A 27,072-nucleotide genomic window follows, 5' to 3' on the forward strand; every position below is an offset into this window, starting at 1 on the left:
ATTAGAAATAGAAATTTTTGACAACATATCTACGTAAAATTTGAAATTAAATATAATTTATTTTTATTTAAAAAAATATCAAATAGGTGCGTGCTTGAATAAAAAGAAATTTCATAAAATTTAGAATACGTTTTTTATTTTCGTACAGATAATGAATTTAGAACTGAGGTTCCCAAAGGGAAACTTTATGTGCATGTCGTTACAAGTCATTCTGAATCATTTGATATCAAAATGGTAAAAAGTATATGATAGTGTATGTGACCCTTTACCGACTCAAAAGATTGCACAGATTTCAAATGTTTTAAATAAAAGCTGAAACGATTTTAAAAATTAAACCACTAGACAAAAATTCGAGATTATCAGTTGATAATCGCGTTGATTAATATTTGGTAGAGATCGGGCGAGACGTTTCCATGTAGTTAATTATTGATTTTTCGACAATTTTGATGAAACTTGACTATTGACTATGCTAAGATTTTTTAACTATTGACTATTCTAAAAATTAATTAAATTTGGCATACCTTAGAAAAACAGATATGTGTGTGTACGTGTGTGTGTGTATGTTCGTGTGGATACAATTTTTCATCCACGTTGTCAGGAGAACAAATCAACCAATTTGAATTACTCGAAAAGCATTTGAATAAAAAGACGTGCTGATTAGTTTTCGGCAAAGGTTGGTCCAGCCGTCTTGGAAATATGATGCAAAGAGTGCCGAAAATCGATATTAAGTTTTTGTGTGAACGAAGCATCTGATATGAATAATTGAATGAATCTGATATTGACGTAATAAAGAATTGACAAAAACTTTGCAAAAGCAGGTCCTGCAGTTTCAAGTTAAAAAATGTGATTTGGCCTCCGAAACTCAGTTCATTTCGATAGTTTGGATGTAATTTTTGACATGAATACTTAACAAAAACTTTCAAGAAATTTCAAAATTAAAAAAAAAAATTAAAAATATATCAGTATTTTACTTTGATGCTTTGAAAGTTTCCGGATTATTTTTTTATACATAAGTTGCAATAATTGTTTAATTTTTTTTTCAATTTCAATATTTTATCACATACAGAAGAAATTTCGTATACTTAAAATCAAGCAGCGTAAATAAAGACATTATAACGCAATTCTTTGAACTTTTGAAATTCGACGTTGGCTGTTTACCGACTGTAAAATTGCCGCACAAATAATAATATACAAAACTGTATTACTTCTAAATAATTATGTATATTATTTTCAGTTTTTTCTTGGCTATAAACATAAGATATTTTTTTAAATTTACTATATGAAATCAGCATTTAGTTTTCTTCTAGAATGATCGAAGCGATCGTGCGTTGATCATCTAGCCGAACAAGGAAATTAACCATTAATTAAAATGTGCACTTGTATTAAAGTCATTGATCAAGACAATTAATATGTGATTTGAAGAAGACATTATCTATGCCAGAAATCTGAGCACGTGCTCGAAACATGCGATGCTAGCACAAGATCATATGTTGTTACCATGTTGCTTGAGTGCTGGTGAAATTTTACGACTTATATTATTTTTTTAGGGAAAATATTCATTTTTTTGTGGATATAATTTACACCTGTCTAATAGACATTAAGTAAATGTCTGCAAATGAATTGTTGAATGCTTAGAAAAGTGCACAGTTTCATTCTCCCCTAAATTAAAAAATATTAAAGATATAAATTGACTTGGATTTATGCGTTAGTTAAGTCTAAAAGGCGTAAAAATATTCTTCATAATCTTTTCATTCTGCAATATATGGATTTTATAAACAAAGTATTCAAAATAGTATTAATTACGATATGACAATTCATTTTATATGGATATGATGCCTGGAAAGGTTCAAGAAATACTCATGTAGCAAATTTGAATAAAATACAACAATTGATTCTGAAATCCAAAAATATATATTTTAAAGATCCGATATTTTAAAAGAAATATATAAATTAAATATTTATAAACTAAATATCCTTACCAGCTTACTTTATTTCAACAAATTAATGTACATAAAGTAATTTATTATTACTGTTAGAAAAATTAAAAATTGGAATATATATTAAATTTGACCAGTGGTGCATGGCATCGTGCCACAAATATATTGAAATTTTTGAAAAATCCTTAAAAATTTTTGAAAACTGGAAAAATGAGATTTTTGAAAATTTGGAAATTTTTGAAAAATTTGATTTATTAAGTTTAATATAGAAATTATTTGAAAATTTTGAATATTTTTTGAAGCAATCGCGCTGCGTAGCTGTTTTCGAGACAAAACGTCGAAGCGCGAAAACGCCGCGCCGAGGTCTTACAATTTCACAAAGCACGGAATTATTAAAATCTCTATAGAATATTAGATAATTTGATGTGCAATAATCGGACGCTCTGTTATCTCAAAAACTTTTTGGCACATATTCAAAATGGCTGGACCTGCCTTCTCCAAAAGCTAATCAGCACGTCTCCCCGTCAATACGCATCAAATGTTTTTTTGATTATTCATATCGGTTGATCCGTGCTCACAAAATCGTCAACAAAAAATTGTATCCGAACACACACACACACACACACATACACATACATAATTTTTCTTCTAAGGTTTGCCAAAATGTCCAGAAATCTTTGAAACGCAAAGAAATATAAAAATTTTCATTTTCAATTTTTTTGCGATTACTATAACACTACGAAAAATTTAAAATATTTATTTGCATGAATATCTATACTGGCACACTTCAAATTTTCGAACAAGCTAATTGACATATTTAACACACGCGAATGACTCACACTAACTTCAATCCGGCTAATAATACTATAAATAATGTAATTTAATTCATAAAGTTGAGTTAAGTTTCTGACAATATTTATATTAACTATCATTTACATTGCAAGAACTCTTGCCTGCTAAATTGAGTAACAAAAGACCTAGCATTCAATTACTATCATCATGTAAAACATATCGAGTTTTCTTCAAATCAGTTTAAAAAATGGCCGTGATTGAAGTTAAAAAAATATAAATAAGATATCCCTTTGTTCTATATTTCAAATTCTATGATTATTTTAAACAAGTGTGAAACCTATACCGGACAACAAACAAATAATGATACAATAATAATTTGTGGAAATGTCGCAAAATGAATGCACAATGATGTATTAATTTAAAAACAATAAACTTGACTCAGAGATAATTTTCGGCGATAAAGCGTCACTGAAAATGCTTGTAGATTATTTCTATCAATATATATCAAATTAGTGTTTGTTTTAGTGGTAAGAGCTTGGTCAACCAATGGGTTGCCTTTTAATATCACTAGGTTAAAGAATTACACCGCAACAGCTAGTAGACACACACATACATAGTTCGGTATGTTTTTGTAGAAGTAATTTTTAACTAATAATAGTATAAAAAATATCGTACATATTGTATCATTAGTTAATTAATATATTGTATTTAAACACAAGGCAATTAAGTTAACTTGAATTATATAAGCATTTGAACATTAAGCTTAATCTTCTTTAAAGATTTTGGTTTGCTCTATCCAGTAAATAGATTTGTGACATGAATCACATAACCTTTGTAATTATTTATTACGTAACAGAATTATCCATCTACAAATTAAGCTCTTAGGACCATGAATGAAATCACGCGGTTTCAGTAGCATTTTTAAAAGATATTTGCGATAGAACGATAGTATACATAATTTTATTGAAAATTTTACCATTTAGTGTTCACAAATTTCTTTTATCTAATTTATCATATAATATTTTGATAATTGTTAGTAAGATAGTATAAGTTTTTGTGATTCACTCTAAATGAATCGGCGTTAATACACTCTACGAACTTTTCGAAGAACCTTACGTTCTCTTATTATATTTATAACTAATTTGATAAAATTAATATAAAAAAGTTCATTGGTGATAAAGAGAAGTGACTACTTTCAAAATATTGAATTATATAATTAGTTAACACACTTTGCGTGGGGTAGGTACAAATACCCAATAATCGAACTGGCAATTAAATTCGCAAATCAAATTTTATTTTGTAACTTTCCGAAAAAGATTCATCAGAACATTCGATTAGCTAATTTTGTTTTCTCGACATTCTAATAATCTACTCTCGAGTGAGACCAAAATTGGAAAAAGTATTTGTATGTGTATGTGAGCACATTTCTGACCTTTCATCGAAGTTTTCACAAAAACGCCTAGACCGATGTCAAAAATTTAAAAACCATTGTAACTAGATACAGATTAGCGTTGATTAGTTTGACTCGACGCGAATCGTGCATATTAGATTTGGTAAAGATCATCCACACCGCTTTTTCGTAATTATTTTCCGACGTTTTTTAACGTCGTAAAACGTAGAAAAAATTTACTACTTCTCTTTGACAATTTACAGCAAAAATTTCTATCAAAAACGAATTTTTTTTTTTCAAATTATCGCCATTTTGTCAAAAATGAAAATTTTGTTTATTTCTTCGTTCAATACCTGCATTTGTCTATCCTTTAAAAGAATTCATCTTTTTTTTATTTTCATTTAATCTAAACCGACGAAATCGTGCTCACCGCCGAACGCCTTCTTATGGAGGACGTTCGGGAAATCATCTGCAGAGGCGGTGCACATCAATATTTTGACACGAGTAATACAGAATTATATTCTTCAAAGTATGTCTTTTTAGAATTACTATTACTTGTACTTAAAAAATAAAAGCAGTGTCCACAAAAATATCGTAAAAACGTCATTTTTAGCCTGGCAAATGCGTGTAACGTGTAACTAGAATATCTGAATTTAATAGATTAAGTTGTTTACAATGTGAGTTTGTAATAGATTACATCATTATATCCATTGGTAAATAAATAAATTAAGTTATTTTTATTAATTATATTTAGTTAATTGTTAATTTTTTTGTTAAATTTCATCTTATCTACATCTATATCTATAATATTACATTATTATCTAAATGTAAAGCATTTTTAGTTGTTACATTTGCACACGCAATTAAGAAAAATACAATATTTTTTATTTGCATAATTTATGCAAAGTAATATAAAGTAATGCGAAGATGAGATATGTAGTCACATTGTTATTTATTCTTAAAACGCCCTTATATATTCATTGATCTTCTCGTACAGATCTCGCAACTAGTCATCGGAAATATTACCTTCGGGGTTGCTAATCGATTGGCGCATAGAGTTTTGCCCTCAACTTCATGATTTTAGGAATCATTGCTGCATTAATAGGTTCTACTTTAACATGCTTTTTAATATGGTCTTCAAAATCAATTTTTTGTAAAATATTAAAGACCGCCTCGGAAGATATATGTTTCGCAGCTTGTTTTGAGGAAGCAGTCGCTCTTTCCCTAAAAGTGGAAACAGTGCATTCCATAGTGTATTGTTTAGCATGAGCTGGCCCAGTTTCTTCTACTAAACTATACACGGGCATCGGTAAATCTTTATCATCACAAAATTGACTGAGCTTTCTTACCGCTACAGGAATGGTAATGGATGGCTGCCCTTCAACGGTTTCCTTATCCTCAATTAAGTTCATATCAGATAGTTTTTTAAGCGCCGACCTTGCCGCATCTTGTTTGGCATCGTGTTTAGATTTTCCAGAACCAATAACTCTTATTTCAGTTTTGCTTATATTTAGACGTAGTTCATACTTAAAGATTGGGTTCCTGGTGCCCGTCCCGTTCTGAATTAAGTTCAATATAGGATTCGGTATTTTTTTCTCCGAGCAAAAGTTAATTAGAACTGTTACGGGGGTCTTTTGAGTCATTTTACACAGTCTGAAGAATATCATACACAAAATTATTATTTATAAATTAATGATTTACTAATTGAAATGAGCACAAGTCAAAAATTTGCTGTTTATTTTTTGTTTCTTTTCTTGATAAATTTTGTTTGATATTTGCTATCAATGTGCTCATAGGTTTTCTGTCAAAAGAAACACACAGTCATTACACCAGGAATGACATTTAGAATCAATTTTAAATAAATCTTGATAAACTTTTTTCATTATCAAATTTATTAGTAGCGGGGGGTTAATAATTAAGGCCTCAACAATTGAGGAAACAAAAACATTAGCAGAACATATGATACAAAAAATTGGAAGCGAATACGAAATATATATAAAGAAACAAAGAAATCCGCGACTTGTTATAACAAATGCTCCAAGGCAATATATGGACGGCACAGAATTGATAAATGAAATGATAGAATATAATTACAATATAAATAACACAGATCAAATTAAACTAATATACCAAAGGAAATCACGAAAAACAGAAAATTGGATTACATATATCGAAACATCGGGCAAAACATACGAAAAATTGTTAGAAAATAATGTAAATCTAGGATGGAGGACAGCTCATATAATAGAAGATTTAAACATAAAAAGATGTTATAACTGTCAGGCATATGGACACAGGGCAGTAGAATGCAAAAACAAGACGTTCTGTGCAAACTGTGCGGATGAGCATAACACAAGAGATTGTAAGAGCAAATCTAAGAAATGCATAAACTGCACAAATGCCAATGTAAAATACAAATCAAATTTTAATACGGTGCATAATGCAAATGAAACGGAATGTTCATGTTATCAACACAGAGCCAAAATGGTAAGAATGTCGACGAATTACAATGGACAAATTCAAGAAAATGAATAAATATAATAGCAATAACAAGAAAATAGAGATTAAGTATTTCAATATAAGAAGCTTAAGAAATAAAATAGATGACTTAGAAATAATTATGCATAAAAATGAAAATTGCCAAATTTTAATATTAACAGAAACTTGGATATACCAAGAAGAAGAAGGATACTTTAATTTAAAAAATTTTAGAGGTTTTTACAACTGCAGAGAAAAGAAAAGAGGAGGAGGAATAGCGATATTTGTAAGAAATGAACTAAACTGTACTGTCATAGAAAATAATAATAAAAATAATATAAACCTCCTGGAAATAGAAGTAACAAATATGAACCCTGTTATAAAGTTTATTGTTATTTACAACCCTCCGAATAATAATAAACAAGATCTGATAAATTTAATAGAAAAAAAAATGGAAGAAAACGGTAAAAATACAATAATAATAGGTGATATGAATTTAGATATAATTCCAAACAATAATATATCAAATTGTTACAAAGATATTATAGAATCATCAGGATACAAAATAATAAATAATATAGATAGCCAATACGCCACAAGGGAGACTCAAAACACTAAATCAATAATTGACCATGTTATATCAAATTATAAAAAGAAGATTAATATAGAAATAGAAGATACAGAAATATCTGATCACAAAATGATAACAGTATTTATACAAAATACGCCGAGAATCAAACCAAAAATGCATAAAATAATTAGATATAGCATAGATTTAGAAGGATTAGAAAAGACAATAACTTGTAAGTTAGACTCTAAAATAGTGGACCAATTAGAGGATTTAATAAAAATTATACAAGATGCAGCAAAAGAAAATAAAATCAAAGAAACAATAAGAGCCAGAGAAGATACCTGGATAACAGAAGAAATTATTAACTTAATGAAATACAGAAACAAATTCTACAATAATTTAAAGAAATGCAATATAAATGAAGTAAGCAAACATAATGCTATAAAAATGAAATATAATAATATAAAAAAAGATATAAAAAATATGATCTACAAAGCAAAAAGACAATACTATTCAGAAGAAACAAAAAAATGTGAAAGTGACTCTCGAAAAATATGGGAACTAATAAATAAAACATTAGGAGGAGGAAAAAATAAAAACGAATATAAAGAAAATATTGAAAAAATACAGCATAAAGATAAAAATATATTTCTTACAGAAAAGGAAGACATTGCGGAGTATCTCAACAAACATTTTGCTGAAATAGGTATGAAACTACAAAAGAAAATGGATCATTGCAACTATAAACCATCAATACACAGACCTAAAAACAAAATCCAAATTTTTGAATTAACAGATGAGAAAGAAATAGAAAAAATTGTTGAAAATCTGAAAAATAACGCTGCACCTGGCGAAGACAAGATAACAGCAAGAATCACTAAAAAAATAATAAATATAATAGCTCCACTACTTGCTGTTTTAATGAATAGATACATAGAATGTGGTGTATTTCCATCGTGTCTTAAAATGGCTACAATAAAACCAATTTTCAAAACAGGAAACAAAACAGATCCAAATAACTACAGACCTATAACAATAACAAACACATTCTCCAAGATATATGAAAAAGTAATAAAAAAAAGATTACTTGATTTTCTCATTCAAAAAATTGACAAAAATCAATATGGTTTCCTCCCTTCATCAAATACACAAGGTGCCCTAATAGATTTGACTAATACCATCAGTCAGCACCTTGAGGAAAATATGCACACAGTTGCAATGTTTATTGATTTACAAAAAGCTTTTGATACAGTAGATCATGGCATATTACTCAATAAACTAATAGATTTGGGTGTAGAGGGTTTGTCTTACAGCATTATCAAAGATTTCCTCATGAAAAGAGTGGTAAGGACGAAGGTGGGAAATTTCACAAGTGGAGGATGTAACATAACCTGTGGAGTTCCACAAGGTTCTGTATTAGGACCTTTATTGTATCTATTATACACCAATAACCTTAAAGACGCAAAATTAAAGGGAAGATACATATTATATGCAGACGATACAGCGATAGTATATGCGGATAAGGATAAAAAAAGACTCGAAGATATTATAAACACGGACATGAAAATATACACCGAGTGGCTAACTGAAAATAAACTAACAATTAACATAGATAAAACAAAATACATATATTTCAAACATAGAAAAAATACTGAGAACACTAAACTAAAAATTGAAGTAAATAATAGAGCAATAGAGGAAGTGGAAAGCATAAAATACTTAGGACTGATAATAAATGAAAAACTGACATGGACAGACCATATAAACAAAATAAAAAGAAAGATAGGAACATTAACAGGGGCATTGAAAAGGATCCACTCTTTCGGCAAAAAAAATAAAATACTAATTCTTAAAACGCAAATAATACCTATAATTTTATATGGCATAACAACATGGAGCCAAACAACTAAAGCAAACCTAAATGACATACAGAGAATAATGAATAAAGCCATAAAAATAGCATATAATTTACCACATCTAACACCCACCAAATACTTGCAGAGAGAAACAAATAATCATTCACTAAATAACATAATTAAAATAGAGAAATGCAAACTAATACACAAAATGAAATTTAACCGAATTAAAACAAGTGCAACAATAGACACAAATCAAGATATACATGAACACTACACGAGACAACACAACAATTTTCACATTGAACGCAATAGAAAAAAGAATTTGAGAGAAAATGTCATATGGAGTGCTACCAAAATATATAACGAATTGCCAGACTATATTAAGATGACCAATGATAATGATAATTTTAAAAGAAAAATAAAGAAGTACTATATGGAAATTGAAGAAAAAGAAGACTGAAGAGTTATATATAGATATTATATTAATGAAATAGATATTATAGTCAAATGAAATGTAAATATTATATGAAAACTGTTTTTCATAATCTCTCATACCAGGCACCTCTGTCTGACTGAGATATGAAAATAATGTATATATGTAAATAAATAAAATAATATTAAAAAAAAAAAAAAAAAAAAAAAAAAAAAAAAAAAAATACCTTACAATTTTTTTCAGCTAGGTTTGAAAAACAACGGCGATCAAATTACCCCCTTCATTACGCAAACAAAACTTCGCTTATTTTAATATATATAATATTGAATCAAAATATAGAGCAACAAACACACAACCGGTTTAAATGTACATCACACATACTTTGCGGGAACAACTTCTATTTTAACTACTACTACAAATTTTAGTAATATTTAGTGAACAATACATTATAGTGTTAGTTAATTACATTGTCAAGTGTCATTCTTATATTAACCCTAAAACAATAATCATCCCGTTCAAAATTTGATATTCGGAAACAATTTATTTTCTTTAAAATAAATTCAAAACTATTTAAAGTGATAATACAATTTTATTTCTTATAGAGACTTACACGTTTTGCTAACAAAAGTTACTGCAACTAGTATTTTCCTATAGCGCAATATGACGAGAATAATCTGTCAATGCATACGTAGAATTTATGATTTACAGCCGAAATTAAAGCTGATTGTCGAAGGGTTATTAATTTGATAGCAATGCATAATAATCCTGACTTAATGCTTTTGTTTTAATTGTAGGACCTGTTTAGAGCATTCTAAGTTTTTTTTTAATAGTAATAGATTTTTGTTGCATGAACCCAAAATATTGAAATTAAACAATTACTTTGAAGTGTTCAATATAATCTAAAAAGTTATGAGCTTAACCTTTTGGATTCGAATGCGAACATTTAGTTTATACATTTAAATAGTTTCATTTAATTAATTTCTTTATTATTACTTTTGTAGGTTTAATATTTACTGTACTTGGTGTGATCTTTGTATATTTGAGAAAGTAAAAATCACATTTATTGAGCCACAAACGCTCGATAAAATGACGAGAGTATTCAATCTGTAATACATTTTTTTATTAAAATGGTTGTGCGTAGTAATAAGTGTACAAGTATTACTTAAAAAAACTATAATTATGAGGAAAACGAGTAGAAAGTTAATTAGATAGGAAGTATTATAATTTTTTTAACATTTAATTGCAGAACATATAATAATTACTGTGTTAAAACGATTATAAATTTTAGAAATCGGTTTAACCGATTTTGAGAAAACATCGACGAAAGGTCAAAAGACGGGTCACAAATAACACACACATACTTTGTACAAATTTCGTCTCATTCGGTTCAGAATGACTCCAAACCTCGACAAAATGAGCAAATTGGATTTTTTGGCAACAGCGAACTTCTTCAAGAAGTAATTTATAAGCAAACTCGTTGAATAAATATGCAGAACAATGTTTGGAACTTATATAGGCCAATTTTTCCGTAAAATAGACCATTGTTATGGCAAGGCTATGATACGCTGCTTTGTTCATGTAAAATGATACTAAAAACAGTTAAAATGCTATGTATTTGTTGAGCGATCAGGCGTTTTACACAAAAAATCTAACTTCATGAGAAAGATTCTAGGTTAATTTATATCTGAAACGCCTGACTGCAAGGCAACCACAAAGCATTTTGATAGATTTTAGTACCATTCTATATAAAAAACGAAATGTAACATAGCCTTGCCATAACAGAGGTCTATTTTATAGCAGAATTGGCACATTAGTGTCTAAGTAACCTACCATGATTCAAATAAACCCATTCACGTTAACAAATAATTTTTTTTAAAAAAAGGTTAAAAATATCAAAATATATAGTCAAAACAAATACTAAATTCTTGGTAATTCCCTGAACATTTCCCGTGTCGATAAACACAAATATTTTCAGTTTCATGTTGCAATGCGAAATTGAACAAATAACATACACGTGCAAAATATAAAAAAAGAATAACAGTTCGATAATACATCATATTTTTAAAGTAAAAAAATGCGTCGATTTTTCGTAGAAGTAGCCCACCTCAAACAATCGATTATGATAAACCTTGGCGCCGAACGGTCAATAGCAAAAATAATAACAAAGTAACATTTGCCCGCAAAAGCATGACGAAAATAAAACACGTCGAACGGAACCCATATACTTTTTTATTTTTCTTCGTCACCCTTTGCGCATTGTGATCCATTGACAAGTAAAAGAGCAAATTCACACATTCCATATTTTGGAAACGTATCGTTCACACCTTTCTAGGCGACTTTCGAATCGAGAGCCAGGGAAGTTCAGCTTTTGATTTTAATAGAATATATATTGTTCAAAATCCAAAAAATATATAAGGATTTTAATTGTCAAATAAATAATACATTCAAACCCCGGTAAAATGATTTGACAGCTTCTAGAGCTCGAGAGCGTATTATGCGGAAAATATTTGAGAGTAAAAGCGTCTTAACGGGGTTATATATATATATATATATATATATATATATATATTATAGATGTATATATAGCATCCTTTCTTTGAAAAAAAAAATAATAATTTATCAATTATTTTATTGAACGTTTCGCAGATATGGGAAAATTATGTGTATAAATATATAATATTTCTAGTATTTGTTATCAATTATTATCAAATATAGAAGAAGACATTTCATATCACCAAACGGTTGAATGAAATAATTGAAAAATTTTATACAATTTTTTTTGTAAGGAAAAATGAAACTCTTAGCTTAGAAATTTAAACATCAAGTAATAATAGTCATCCATAAAAAAAACTTTTTTTTTAATTACTATATTTGTTACAACTGCTAAATAATTAACATCTAGTAACAGTAATGAACAATTATATAAACTTAATAAAAAGAGCACAAAATAAAGGATAGAATTTTCAATAAAATGATATCTATAGTATGTTGATTTAATATAAAATAAAAGCAAATAATAATGATAATAAAATTAATAAGTAAAATTAATAAAATTTCTGAATAATAAAAATAATACTAGAAAAACAATAAAATAGAATAAGAACAATAAGTGAAAGATAATAATAAATATAACAAAATAACAATATTAGAAATAATAAGATAATAATAATAATATAATAATAATAATAATATCAATGTTAGCGTTTACAAATGGCTATTTATGAGACCATTGGGAATTTTTCGTTTTAGCCTGGTTGAGCGCGCTTCTGAAAATACTTTCTGTGCCACCCATATAATGAAAAGAAAACTAAGATATGTTTTTTAAAATAATTTAATAGATCCATACGTTTCCCAATACGAGTCCCATTTTGACAAAACATATAAGTGATCAATACACAAACATGTCAAAGAAATTACTACTTTACAAACAAGCATGTTAGTTAAAAACAAATATGAATTATAATTCGAAAAAAAATAAACGAAAAAAAAAAATAATTCGACCATCATGTATCAAAAGAATTATTACTATTTTGAACCTAAAGTCCGAATAAATAATTAAATATGCTTATTTTACTATAATAGCAAGTTTTTATGACAAAAAACGTATTGTATTGATATTAACTAAATTAGCCAACATATTCATTTTAATTTTTACTTATTTCTCTTTATTTGTACATCTCTAAATTGCAGATATTAACAAAATCACATGTTAAACAATGCAATATATGTTAAGGTGTGAAAATAAGGTATAAATAAGTATATGTTTAAGTGTTTTTTTTTTGTATGTATTATGTGTTTTTATAATTTTTCAAAAAGATTATATAAATTTTATTATTTTGCTTTGTTATTAAGAAAGTATTAAAGTAATATTTACAGCACATAAATATCATATTGTAATAAAATATATTTTAAATATAAATATAATTATAATTGAAACTAGAATAATTTCCGAGGACGCAAAAATAGAACAAATGCATTTGCAGATTAGTTTTTCAAAAAATTATAAAAATTGTTCCGCACCCCTGTCGAATAGCGCACGTCCGTATAATAATATAAAACGTGGCATATCCTTTATATCCGTTTACTTCCCTTCAGAGAACTCGTTCAGCAGACAAAAGCTATCATATTAGGTATTTTTTTTATTTTATTGTATAGCTGCTCATATAGTTTCTAAATCCTTATGTTATTTTGGCACGTACAACATTGCAAGCTCTGTTATAATAAAACCGTATGTCATATTTATGAATTTCTGTATGATGTTTCACAAAGGAAAGAACATTGCCAGTTAAGCTGACGGCTACGCAGAAATATTATTCTTTCGGAATTCAGAGCTTTCTTTCGTTTCTAGAAATTTCTATTATTTATAACTCTTACAAAGCGTAAAAGTGTGTTCAAAACACGTAAATTTATGAATGCAAGGATTTATTTTGACATATTTTAAATTTTGGTGTTTTTTCGATAATTGTAAGATAATATTGGCATAGAAAAAATCACTTCAATTAATTTTAATTTCAATTCAACCTATAAGATTATGTGTTGAGCAATGAAATTGGCCTATATAAATGCGCATTTATAAAAAAAAGACTTTGGTTTTTTTTGGTCACTTTTTGTTTGATCAGCGCTAAATTTGTTAATTTACCACCACGATTGCGCCACTTTTTTGGATTAGCAATAAATTAGTTAATTTACCAGTTAGCTGGAAGAAGAGAAAATTAAATAATAATTTGGATATGGAGTCCAAAATTCAGTCATAAAATCGTTAAGTTTATAAATCTATCTAAATATGACTCATAATTTGTCATAGCTTCATGTTATTATTCATTTTCTAAATTAAGCATAATTGTGAAGATATATAGCAATTATTTATTGGTCACTTACATTACGCTTCTGCATATGCATTTCATAATTTTAAATTATATCAATAAATTAAATAATTCATATCACCTTCTTAAGTTGTCAATTCATAACGGAACTGTAGGAACTTTTTCAATTCAGATCATATTAAAGTCCAGCACAGGAATTTATCTAGCGTTATTCAGAATTACAGTTTTGTTTATATCTAATAAAGAATTACGTTAATCTTTTTAACGCTATGTCGCCCTTGCTTTCAAAATTGAAACGGTCTTATAATAGTAAGTTTGACACTCATAGTTGAAATTTTATTTACTCGAATTTTATTTTAGTTTTTTATGATTAGATTTTTGATACTTTTCTCTTTAAAATATAAAGTTTTTATAGAGCAAAAACATGCATTCTGCTAAATTGGACAAATCTTACAAAACAAATTAAAAACTAGTGGTGCATGGCATCGTGTCTTAACGCAAGTTGCTGAAAATTCCAGTAATGATTTAAAATCTGTAAAGCTTTAAAACATTTAAAAAAAAGATTTTTTTGAACTTTTGAAGAACTTTTTGAAAATTATGAAAAAATTCAACTTTTTAAAAAAAAACAAATTTGTACTTATTATCTCTTTTTTATAAATCTCTATAAATTATCTGGTAATTTAATGTCTAATGTCTAATGATTATTTTTGACCGCCGAATGTCATTTTTCTATAACCATTTTCCTGTATCTCCGAAACCAATCGTCCTGTCTTCCAAAAAATTCAATAAGTTTTTCATTCCCTCAATACAAGAGAAATATTTTTTGAATAATCCATAGCGGACACTTCGTTCGATCAAAAACTGTATTGCCATTTTTCGCACTTTTTGCCCCGCACGTTCGAAACGGCAAGATCTGCCTTTGCCAAAATCTCATCAGCACCTCTCTCCATCAGTAGAAAGAATCGAATACTGTTTGCAACATTCAAATTGGTTCATTCGTGATTTCAAAGCCTTGGACGAAACGGAAACCAATCTATATTAGTTCCGCGTTTAAGAAGGCTCATCTGCGCGTGGTATGAAAACCGCGTTACCGGTATCGCGTTGTAAGAGGGTTGGCCGTGCATAGTATAGTACCTAGACAATAACAACACAAAATAGTAGTTTCGCAAAAAATAAGAATGCGACTTTTACAAATTCGCATTCTTCATGAATTTTTAAGTATACCAGTTCTCCAACATTATGATGTCCATTTGTCTCATCTACAAATATATGAAGATTCCTACATCTGTGGTTCGCACAGAAGATGCCAGCTGTGAAATCATCTATGTATGTCATCTTCGTCAATAATTAAAATTTGCTCTTTAGTAGGCATCAAATTAATCATCACTTGTAAGACATATAATGACAAGGAAAGAAATAAAAGTTTAATAATTATTTCTATATACAATCGACTCAATCAATAAGAATTCAGATTTAGTAATGTTTGAAATTGTGACGATATAATTTTGAATTCAGCAATCAAATTTTTTTTCTATGTTGTGCTAATTTTTAGAACTCCACTAGTAGTACTGGAGTTCTATATAAATGACATGATGTAGGCCACCACAGTGGGTTACAACATTTACTACATAAGGAGTGCTTCTTCTTCAATTAATGCAGGGTTATGGTGGTGGATAATCTTATCGTGATGAATGAAATTTTGACACGGCTCTTCAATCCAAAGTGTGACAAATTTTTATAATTAAATTACTTTCTGTAGGTCTACAACATTTTAAGACGTTTGAGGAAGCAAATCGTTAAACAATCTCCTCCTCCCACAAGTTAAAAATTAAACTTATATTAAGTTGTCAAATATCTCCCTTCCGCCTTTTTGCTCTTGGTATATAATACAAAAAGGCGGAAGGGAGATATTGACAACCTTATATTTTAGGTAGTCATACAATTTAAAAAATAGCACTTGTAAATTCGTAGGTAAGGAATTTAATTACAGAAACTTGCTTTACTAACTCGCATAAGAATCCAGTAGTAAAGACTGGAATAAACCTATAACAAGTATAATGAGAAGACAAGCGATGACTTCTTATAGTCCAAGAGCCACTTGTACATTTTTCTATAAAGAAATAATCGGCACAAATAACTTAATATTTTTATCATGAAAGGATATTAATAAAATTAAATCAAAATTGCAAATGATTTTAAATATATATTAAAAAAATCTGTTCTTGCTTTGTAGTTAATAATTGTTTTAGTAACATGTTCTCTTAAGTGTCGTTTGTTCAATTAAAATGTGATATGTTTGAATTATTAACTAAAACCTCATGTGAATATGATATGATTAAATGATTCATATGACTTTATAAAAATATTAAAATATATTGAATATAGCTGATGCGTTTCCGTGATAGGAACTTGGTCTAACAACCACTGGTTGCAAAGCTTCGGCCAGGTGGATATCAAGCAGTCTTGATATCAGATTTTTGGATGTAAAGGAAAGTTGTATACGCAAGTTTCATTTAGCTAATAATTCTCAGAAGACTTGTTTTAAATATTTAATTAATCATTGCACAATTTTGAAAAACTGTTTTGCAAAAGTTCAGTGACAATTATTATATGCTTAGCATATCTTCAAATAAAATTAGATTAGCAACCTATTGAATTTGATATCATGCAGCATGATATCAAATTTTCAGTTGAAGTTATAGATCTCAAATATAAGAGGGAGAAATTAAACATTGAATGAGTGCATAGTTTGAAGAACGTTTGAAGTTATCTCTTACGCGAATTTTTTCTCAAAATATTTTTTATTTAATTGATTGTATGTAGTATTATACAACAAAGCTAAGATAAAAGAAAACGTTTATTCAAAGATAAGTCTAAAAAGATATTGAAAAATACTGATGACATCCAAGTAGTTTGTACCATCTTAATATTATCAGTTTCCCCGTTTGTGTAGTGCTCTCGTATTAAACAGACAAAAAGAATAAAATATCATCCACAGATTAGAAGAAAGTGATTCAAATATGCGACCTTCAAACCGACCGCTGCACAGATTTTTTTCTTATTTGCTCGTCATCCTCTCTATATTAAGTACGGTTTCACTTTGGATTAAATCTCCATATAATTTGATTGAAGTGATTAATCAATACGAAATGCTAGTGTAACTATTGCCCCGTTACGAATGTGAACTATTTGGGCGCATCGAAAGTATTTTATTAGAGTGTGCATCTTTGGACTCGGAGATTAATGAACTTCTTGATAAAAATTCCCATACAATTATATGTACATGTGTGGGCACACTCGGAGACGGGTGTCGCCAGTTGTCTATAATATTTTAAATTTTTTTTTTTTAGGATTTATTAGCCGCTGATATTCATTATAAATTACTTTTCATTTAGTAAATTGTCTGACTGGCAAATTGTCACATTCAATCATATATTACTTTTAAATTGCGTATTGAAACAGAGCAAAATAAACTAGTATTGTATGGCATCGTGCCATAGATGAATTGCTGCAACTTTCCGTACCGTAATTTATAATTTTTACAAATCTTATAGTTTTTATAAAAATCGACGTTTGAAAATTTTAATTTATTTTTGAAATTTTGATATTTTTGAATAAAAATCCAATTTTTTAAATAATTTATCTTTTTTTTTTTTTTTAAAAAAAAATCGACTTTTTCGAATATTTTGAACTTCTAAAGAATTGAACATGGGCGAATGAATTGGAAAATTGTTAGGCGGGAAGTTAAAAAATATTTGTATTTGAGCCGATTTCAATAATTTGAAAGCCATTAGATGTAACTCCATACGGACTAGTGTTGATTAGTTCCATGCGACATTTCTTTATAATTAGCAGGAAAGTTTCAATTAAATGATCTATCAGTAATTTGCAAACCTATTTACCCCCTATTGCCACAGGGTAATCTGCAAACATACTTGCAATTGAATATCTGAAAATATGTGTGCAAATTACTATTACTTCTGTAATCTACAAAAACAACAACCTTAATAGATCATTTAAATGAATACTCAATAGTCACTTAGGGTAAAAAGTGCCAGGAAATTATAATGCTGAAGAATTACTCACATCGGAAGAATTACTAGATCGGAGAAAAATAAGACCGATTAAAATATCAACTATTTTAATTTATTACTACAAAATTGAGTAAAATTTAGTGAGCAATACATTTATCAGATCATCATCTTTGTCAGGTGTCATTCTCTTATTAACCATTAACCAATAAGCACACCGTGCAAAATTTAACATACGGAAACAATTGATTTTCTTCTAAATATATTCAGAATCATTTAATGATGATCCAACTTTAAATAGCTGGATTTCTAACTCTTTCTTATAGTAGCTGACGCTTTTCAATGAAAGTTACAGCAACTGGTATCTTCCAAAAGTGAAATATGATCAGAATAATTTGTCAAAGCACTACAAAAAATTTAATTTGCATAATGCATTTTTTTTAAATTTTCATCGAACTACAACTGCCTAAAAAAGCTTTTAGTAATTGTTGTGACTAAGATAATGAATAAAATTTTAAATTGGTAGTATTTCAAGTTTGTATAATAAATATAAATATGTGAAAATAATCACAAGCAAATAATAAATATAAATATGTGAAAATAATTACAAACACTATACTAAATATATTGCTATACTACATATAATGGATCCAATCTTCTTAGTTTCCTGATAGTGTTAGCAGAGAGTAGGTCCTTTGCGAGTTCATTTGGATGATTCTCCAATCTTGACTTGTATTTCGCAGCTAATCTACTAATTTCTTCCGCTATTGTGTGTGCGTTGCAGTCCTGATGAACAAGCCAATTAGGTACATATCTGGGAGCCTCCAGTATTTTTCTGAGGATCTTGTTCTGAGCTCTCTGTAAGATGCTTATATTCGATCGATTTGCATTACCCCTAAGAGTAAGGCCGTAAGTCCAGATTGGTTTTAAGGCGACTTTGCATACAAGAAGTTTGTTGTAGGTGGATAGTTTGAACCCAACATCCAGTATAGTTTTTTGAAGTTCTCCTCAAGCTGGAATCGTTTTTTCATGTTATGATTTTTCCACGTAAGTCTTCGGTCGATATGAAAACCCTGGTATTTTACATGTTTAACCTGGGGTAGTTGAATCCCGTTGATTGAGATGGGCGGACATGTTTTCATTCTTAATGTGAAGGTTATGTGTGATGACTTACGATTATTAATTTCAAGTCTCCAAAATTTATGTCACATTTCAACTAAATCTAGATGCCGTTGCAGTATAAAATGAATATTAATTATTAACTTTTCGTAGGGTAAGTCATAGTAAACGCAAAGCCTTCAATGATTCTTCTATTTTGAAACTTTTACCTTTCAAAGCCTTCTGTACATTTTGGCACACCTTAAAAAATAATGGACGAATGTGTGTGTGTATGTAGTATGTATGTATGTGCGGATACAAATTTTGTCGACGATTTCAAGAGTACAATTCAATCGATTCGAATGATTAAAAAAAACATTCGATTCCTATTGACGGGGAGACTTTCTGATTAGTTTTTGGCAAAAGCAGGTCCAGCCGGCAATCGACTGTTCAAATTATTATTAAATCTGGTTTAAACAATTATAAAATAAATTTTAAAATAAATTTTATTGTGAATATGTAAATTTATGATAAACATGATGAAATGACACAATAATGTTACTATCTAGAAATACAAATAATAAGCCACGATATCATTGAATTGGTCACCAATTTTTATTTAATTTCGATTATAAAATTCATTGCTATATAGAATAATAAATATACAAGGTACAAGTATGTCCACTCAAAGTTTTGTTACAAAATTTTAATTGCTATTTTCAAATTGACAAAATTGGTATTCTACAAATTAATATATTAGGATCCATTGTTCAATGAGGTTTGTTCTTAAAACCGCGTCAATAGGCCAACAAGGCATAAGATTAAGTGTATATGAAGAACGAGAGCCCGCCGTGGTATAAGAGTTAAGGCTTCAAGTTTCGGGTTCGATTCCAGTCTCGATTAGCTCGATATCAGTCATTATGGCATCTTTTTTTTTGATTCATTGTACATAGCAAACTATACAAATCAAATTCAAACTGAAAGTTATAGATTTCAAATATAATATCAAGTGAAATTCACCATTTGTAGGCATAGCTGTTACATACACACAAAGCTATTAGATATGTATCTAATATAATCGCCACGCATGGAAGCATGGTTAACCGATGGGTTGCCCCTCGTGATAAATATAATAGGAGTGTGAAAGTTTTTACAAATTGACTTAATCTCGTAGTTAGTGACATGAATACAGTAATACCTCGCTTAACTTGGGTTTGGTTTAGCGCTCATTTATTTAAAAGGGATAAATGTGGAAGATGTCGAACAAATAATTCAAGAAGCAGCGCAGTCTTTCTAATGATGAGCTGAACAAGAAAAAACCAAAAATGTTGACGGCAGTGATTCAGAGGAAACCAAAAAAAAGTTTCGATGGCGCTTGTAAAAAAGAGTTTGTCTACCATAACTGAAATAATTGAAAATGAACAGAATTTTGAAAAGAGTTCAAAAGTAAGGCATGGTGTTAGAGGTGTTCTATCCGTTTATGAAGAACTTTTAACAAAACAACGTAAAAGAAAAAGGCAAACAACATTAGATGCTTTTGTCACAAAAAGGCAGAACACTGGAAACGCGGAAGGCTAACTAAATATGACTGACTTATAATTTTATATATTTTTAAGAATTTTCGTGTTATTTATATTTTGTTTTAATTTTATACTTTTTAAATTTAATACCTAACCAATTTTGAAGGAACGTATACCCCGCGTTAAGTGGGGTATTACTGTATGTAAAATCTCAAACAGTCCTGTAATAGATATTTTTGACACCTTGAATGCGTATAATGAGATAATATTGAGCTCTAATCGTTAAATTGAAGAAACGCGTTCGTTATTTACGAATCTCGAGGTTTATGACTTATGCTTTAGCAAATATTTGGAGTATATTCTCACACATGTATCTATCTTTTTGATATCATTGTTCAAATACGATTGCTCACATACAGAGCAAAACAAGTACAGCGACCAAGTAATATATCAATCAGCTCGACGATTCCATAATAATGGATAACTTAATTAAGTTGCTAAATTAGTATTAAGAAAAAAAACTTAAATTGCATCACTTTAAATAATCCTATTCCATTATTAAACTGATCAAACCTGAACATTTATGCAATTAATGCAATTAAAAAACAAAATATATTCTGCAAAAAATTAATACAACGAAGTATGTAATGTAAATTACAATGGAAGTAAGTTTTCTATATGACAATGTCAAAAATAATAACTCTATTTTCTATTCTTCTAAACTTTTATTAGGAAAACTAACGAGGCAACTTTTAAACGAATTACTCATGCATCATGGCAGGAACGACATCAAAATGATCTTGTTGTTAATTGTTTTAAAATAAAAATAAAACAAATTCAAATTCTATTGTAGAAAATTAAGATAACAATTAAGTATTGAATATTTATAAAGATATAGATACAAATATTAATTATTTCATACTATTTTTCAAATTCTAAACTGTAAATATTCTGGATATGTTAGGTAAGCTTAAACCTTATAAGAACATGTCAATAGTTTAAGCAAAAATCTTGCAAAGTTGTGTTATTAATTAAAACGTTTAAAAGATTGAACACAGATGTAGGTAAATGACTATATCTAGTTCCGATATAAATTTAAACAGTGCCATTGTGTTACTAAAATAAACTAATCAGTCTGATTCAACTTATATAGAACCAGCATAATTTTAGATGTACTAGAAGTAAATAACATTTTCGCTACTTTATGTAATATAGCCTATCTTTATATTTAGCTATTGACATAAGTCATATTTTATAACATTTACAAATTAATATATGTTTAAGATTTTAATTTCATAGATATAAGAATGATGACATAAAGAATGTTGATATTTTCATCCAACCAATAAAGAAAAGTGGTTTTGGTGCTTAAACGTAGCATCATTTTCAATCTATTACTGCACCTGTTATATTAATCATTTTGGCCTAAAAGCTTTTTACCGAATTGTCACACGTTTTATATACGTCTTGGAAAATTTTGAAAAACGGACTTTACGAAAAATGAATTAGCACTATTTACAAATGATCTTCCAAACAATTTTTAAATCTTCAGAATTCTGGGCGAACAAATAATATTGAACTTCTCTGCATTGCATTGCAATTATTGCAGCTCTTATCGAGTTTCATGAAATGGCATATAAATTCTTGAAATCAGTGAAATCGTTACTTTTGAGAAAACATCGTCAAAACATACTTTTTTCAATTTAGTTGTCAAACAATTCAGAATAACTTGAAACGTTTAGAAAACATAATTAGCGAATCGGATTTCCTAAGATATGAAGTACATAATAGAACTCTATGGTATTTTATATCAATTTATTAACCGAATCTAAAAACTTGCTCATGAAGTCTAATTTATTCTTATTGGTACAAAAACGTTTAACTGACAATAGAAAACACAGCCAGTTTTACACTAATGCAGTATAGTATCAGGTGGAGACATATCGACATAAAAGCCAGTATAAATTCCAGAATATTTAGAACGTTGTCTTTGGCTTTCATAACCGCAAAACTTGTGAAAACTTGATTATATATTGGTACAACAGCAATAAGTTAGTTATACCACATTTGGTTAAAAATACATTATATAATAATAAGAAAGCGTACTAGGCCAAATCAAATGAAATGCTTGTACATAAATAAATATGTGACACATATGAAACAGATGAATCAATTGTAGGCACTTGGCTGTTTTTTTTTACTAGTACCTTTGATATCTATGTAAGCATAACATTATATTGTCGCTTTTACGAAAATGTGATACACCAAATTACAGCTTGAACCCCATCATTTGGCCGAATTATCATCACAAATATGAAACTAGTTGTAAGTGGCATTTTGTCTTGGGGCAAGTTGCATGAATTTCGCGAAATGTGCAAATAATTGATTCAACCAATAATGTTTTTTTAATTTATATATGTTCTACCTGTCTACCTATCCACCTCTCTATATTTACTCCAGTATACCTGTTTACCTATACAGCTGCCTATCTGCCCACCTGTTCATCTATCTACCTGTCTACTTATTCAGCGATATTTCTATTTGTGAATCAATATTAATCGTTTGTAAAGATCATATTTGATCAACAAATGTGAATTTTTGCAATTTTTTCTGCATCGCCAAGAACGCTGAAACTGCCTTCCAAATATGAAATTTCTTCATTACGTCAAAAAGTAATGAAATTTCTCAATTTTTAGCTCCAATTTTTAAAAACTGTAATTTTTAGCTCTTTTTGCTCTGTATCTACCAAACGACCTATCTTTGCCAAAAACTAATCAGCACGCCTCTCCATCGGTAGAAATCGAATGTAATTTGAATCATCCAAATCATTTACAATCTGTGCTTTCGAAATCCATCCATTTTTTCTAAAGTATGCCAAAATGTTTAGAATCATTTGAAACGTTGATTTTTCATTTTTGATTTCGTCAAGAAAAATTTTCATTATCGATTTTTTGCGATGACTATAACATACCCTATTGGAAGTTAATAATTGTTTATTAGTGGTCGACACAAAGAATAAATTTTCAAATTTAAAATATAATTTAAGTGTTTTTTGACAGGGCGGTTTGCTAGAATAATTTATAAACTTGAATTATAATTATGGAAAAATCTTTTTATAGTTTGAATTTATTTCGCATTATCGGAAATATTGTTGAAATCGATGTGGTAAAAATACCGGAAAATTGAAAAAACTTGAGATAGTACATCCGCGCTGCCTACAACAAAACAACGTGCATTGTATCCGTTTGAGTAGCCGCGAGCGTTGCCCTGGACTCGAAAGAATTCACAAGTAATACTGTGCAAGAAAACACAACACAATTTATTATAAATTATTAATAAATAAGAAATTCTAATAATGTATGCGATGCAGTGAGGTTGGAACGTGTCCTGTGCGCCAGAAGTCCATCCTTTTTCATAAAATTTGTACTCACAAATTCAATAATCTTTTTATTAATTAGATGACAATTTTTCTTCATATAGGGAAGTACGGACAAAGTAGATGATTTTGTTATATTTATTTATTTATTAATTTTATAACTTGCCTCAAACATTTTTACTTATCTTTGGTTCAATGACTACCAGTAATATAGTATTTCATAAGCAGTAAGTGAAATAACAGATTTATTAAGAAAAGATGCAACGAAAAACCGTTGTGTTCTTATAGTAATGATATATATATATAGGAAAGACTACTGAGATGCTAATGTTCAAAAAGGCAATTCATAAATAAATCGTTTGGTACTCTTTGGTAATTTGGGACCCATAACCCAAAGGAAAGAATTCAAACACCCTATTCCAAAACAACCTTCCTCTGGCTTAGAACGGGAAAGATCTTTGCAAATGTTCGTCAAATTGTACTATGTCATTTTGTCCTTTTGATAAGGTTCAGAAGGGAAGAAAAAAAAAAAAATAATAAAAATCTTAGTTTTCATTTATATAATATGCTATAGATAAAATTGTAATCAATATATATTTGAATCAATAGAATAAGTTAAAAAAATGTAGGAATAAACAGTATTCCTACATATGCACATGTCGAATTCTTTTATTGTTATTAAGTTCTTTATTAATGTCTAAAGAAGTCTATTAAAAATATACTTCGTTCAAATATGTCAATAATGTAAATTTAATTACGATTTTATGGAGGTACTTGGAATAGAAAAATGTGAAATAAAAGTATAAGAAAATAGAGATAAAAAAACAGCTTACTGCGAAAGACAGTGACAATGACGCTCAACATCTGACAGGATTTTTCATGTTCTACAGTGACGGAAACGTTACTAAAACTAGCCATTTTTTAAATAAGGCCACTGTCATTTTTGTTCATATATGAAATTTTGTACTCATTTCCCTGATCTGAAACCTTTTCTATTCCTTGAATTGGTACCAAATACCATCAGTACAAATAGAATAGGCTGTTAATCAAATCATTTAAATCCGTGAATGCGTTCTCTATACAACATGTAAGGAAATTGTGATCGAAATTATTCACATACAAACAAACACGAACATAATCATACACATATAATTACACTTTTTCTAATTGTAAGCTATAGATAAGTATAAAAAAGAATTTAGAACATATTCAATTTCTTTTTCATTTTCCTGCGATTCCAACAAAAAGTTAAAAAATCTTTAATAGTATAGAACAATACTATTCAAACTTTTTGCATGTTTTCTAATTTTTTAAATGTTAATTTAATGAATTTTGTAATTATAGGCATTACTGCATATGTTTTTTATTTTCAAATTATAGATGATCAAATATACTTATATTTGAATAATCGAATAATGTAACCAATTGACCACTATCAAGCAAGATGTTATTGATTGTTGTACAAATACATGAAATGCATTTATGAATTGAAATTTTGATATTTTATTAATGAAAGTGTAAATAAAGTAGTAAATGTAAATCATTTAAGTGAACTATTATGTAATAAGATAATTAATCAACATATATATTAATTAGTTATTTGTACAGATAATTATTGTTGTTTCATCTATTGTAGTTCACCATTCATGATTAACTTTAAAGATGATACATTTCTGGTAATTTAAAAAAAATTCCAATAATTACATACTCAAAGGTCATTTCGTAATCAAGTTTCCAATTCATAAAATGAAGTTATGCCCATAAAATTTATCCCTTTCACTCAAAGTAAGAGGTGGTTGACTTTTAGAGTAAAGAATATGAATAAAAATATTTGCAATACGACACAAGTACGAAATTCAATACATATGTTACATACGAGTAACAAACCGATATATATATATATATTATATATATATATATTGTATATATATAATATTGCAGATAACGAAATAGCGCGGATTTTAGATTTGTTTATTTTTAAAAATGCTTCGTTAGTAATACTCTCGGAATGTTACATTTTTTGCCAGATCAGCAATAATATCACTATGCACTGGTTTTAGTAAGTTTTACATGGGAATTAATTGCGTTGTTACAAGTACAAACTGCGATAAGAAAAAATGTTTCAAATCGCATTCCAAATTTTATTTAATTAAATTTGAAACATCACTGATTTTAATTTTTAATGACAAAGCACGTTTTTATCAACGTTAAAGACAAAATTATAAAGTTACATTGGTTTCAATGCAAACTCTAATGCGCAATATACACATATCGCTACTCTTATGAATAATTGGTATTACTGCCCAAGGACAGGTCAGTTCACAGACCTTAAACTCTAACTCAGAGAGTTTTCCGATTGCCATTTCACACCGCAGTACCCAAAATGGGCTATTTTCAATTGGAAACATATGTGAAGTGAAATGAACATCGCTGAAGCACGATGTCAGGTTGTTCAGAACGGGGTTCGAATTCACGACTCCAACGACACTACATGCATTCACTTTGCCATGTTCTTATAGATATTTTTACAGTATATTACGAAGAGTATTGCGAATTTTCAAAATTAGAAATTTTGTTAGATACAATCAAAATAAATTGAATAAACTATTTTAAAGCTAACTAAAAAATATAATTTTTTCAAATAAATTAAAACCATAAAAAATTTTCCAATTTTTTTTTCTCTTAACGGTTTCCAAATTTGGTCATCAAATTGCCAGCAAGGTAAATAATTATTGCCTTGCCTAAATAAGCCTAAATAAGCTTT

General features: G+C 28.6%; 2 protein-coding genes across 4 annotated transcripts in view; both read right to left on the reverse strand.

The window, feature by feature from the left end:
• The window catches only part of LOC113376608, a 417,742-nt gene that overhangs the window by 304,121 nt on the left and 86,549 nt on the right, over positions 1 to 27,072 (reverse strand). The gene's annotated exons all lie outside the window — the stretch shown is intronic.
• LOC113375058 (interferon-inducible double-stranded RNA-dependent protein kinase activator A homolog A-like) lies at positions 5,157 to 5,762 on the reverse strand. Its single transcript, XM_026615010.1, has one exon. The coding sequence runs from the start codon at positions 5,760 to 5,762 to the stop codon at positions 5,157 to 5,159; it is 606 nt and encodes a 201-aa protein (XP_026470795.1).

The sequence above is a fragment of the Ctenocephalides felis genome, unplaced genomic scaffold (assembly GCF_003426905.1).
Source record: "Ctenocephalides felis isolate EL2017-DRISC unplaced genomic scaffold, ASM342690v1 CF-g0.4_SCAFFOLD_01886, whole genome shotgun sequence".
Classification (NCBI taxonomy): Eukaryota; Metazoa; Arthropoda; class Insecta; order Siphonaptera; family Pulicidae; genus Ctenocephalides; species Ctenocephalides felis.

What these genes read in the sequence shown, in the direction of transcription:
- LOC113375058 (XM_026615010.1), bottom strand. Translation starts at nt 5,762, where the DNA reads ATGACTCAAAAGACCCCCGTAACAGTTCTAATTAACTTTTGCTCGGAG.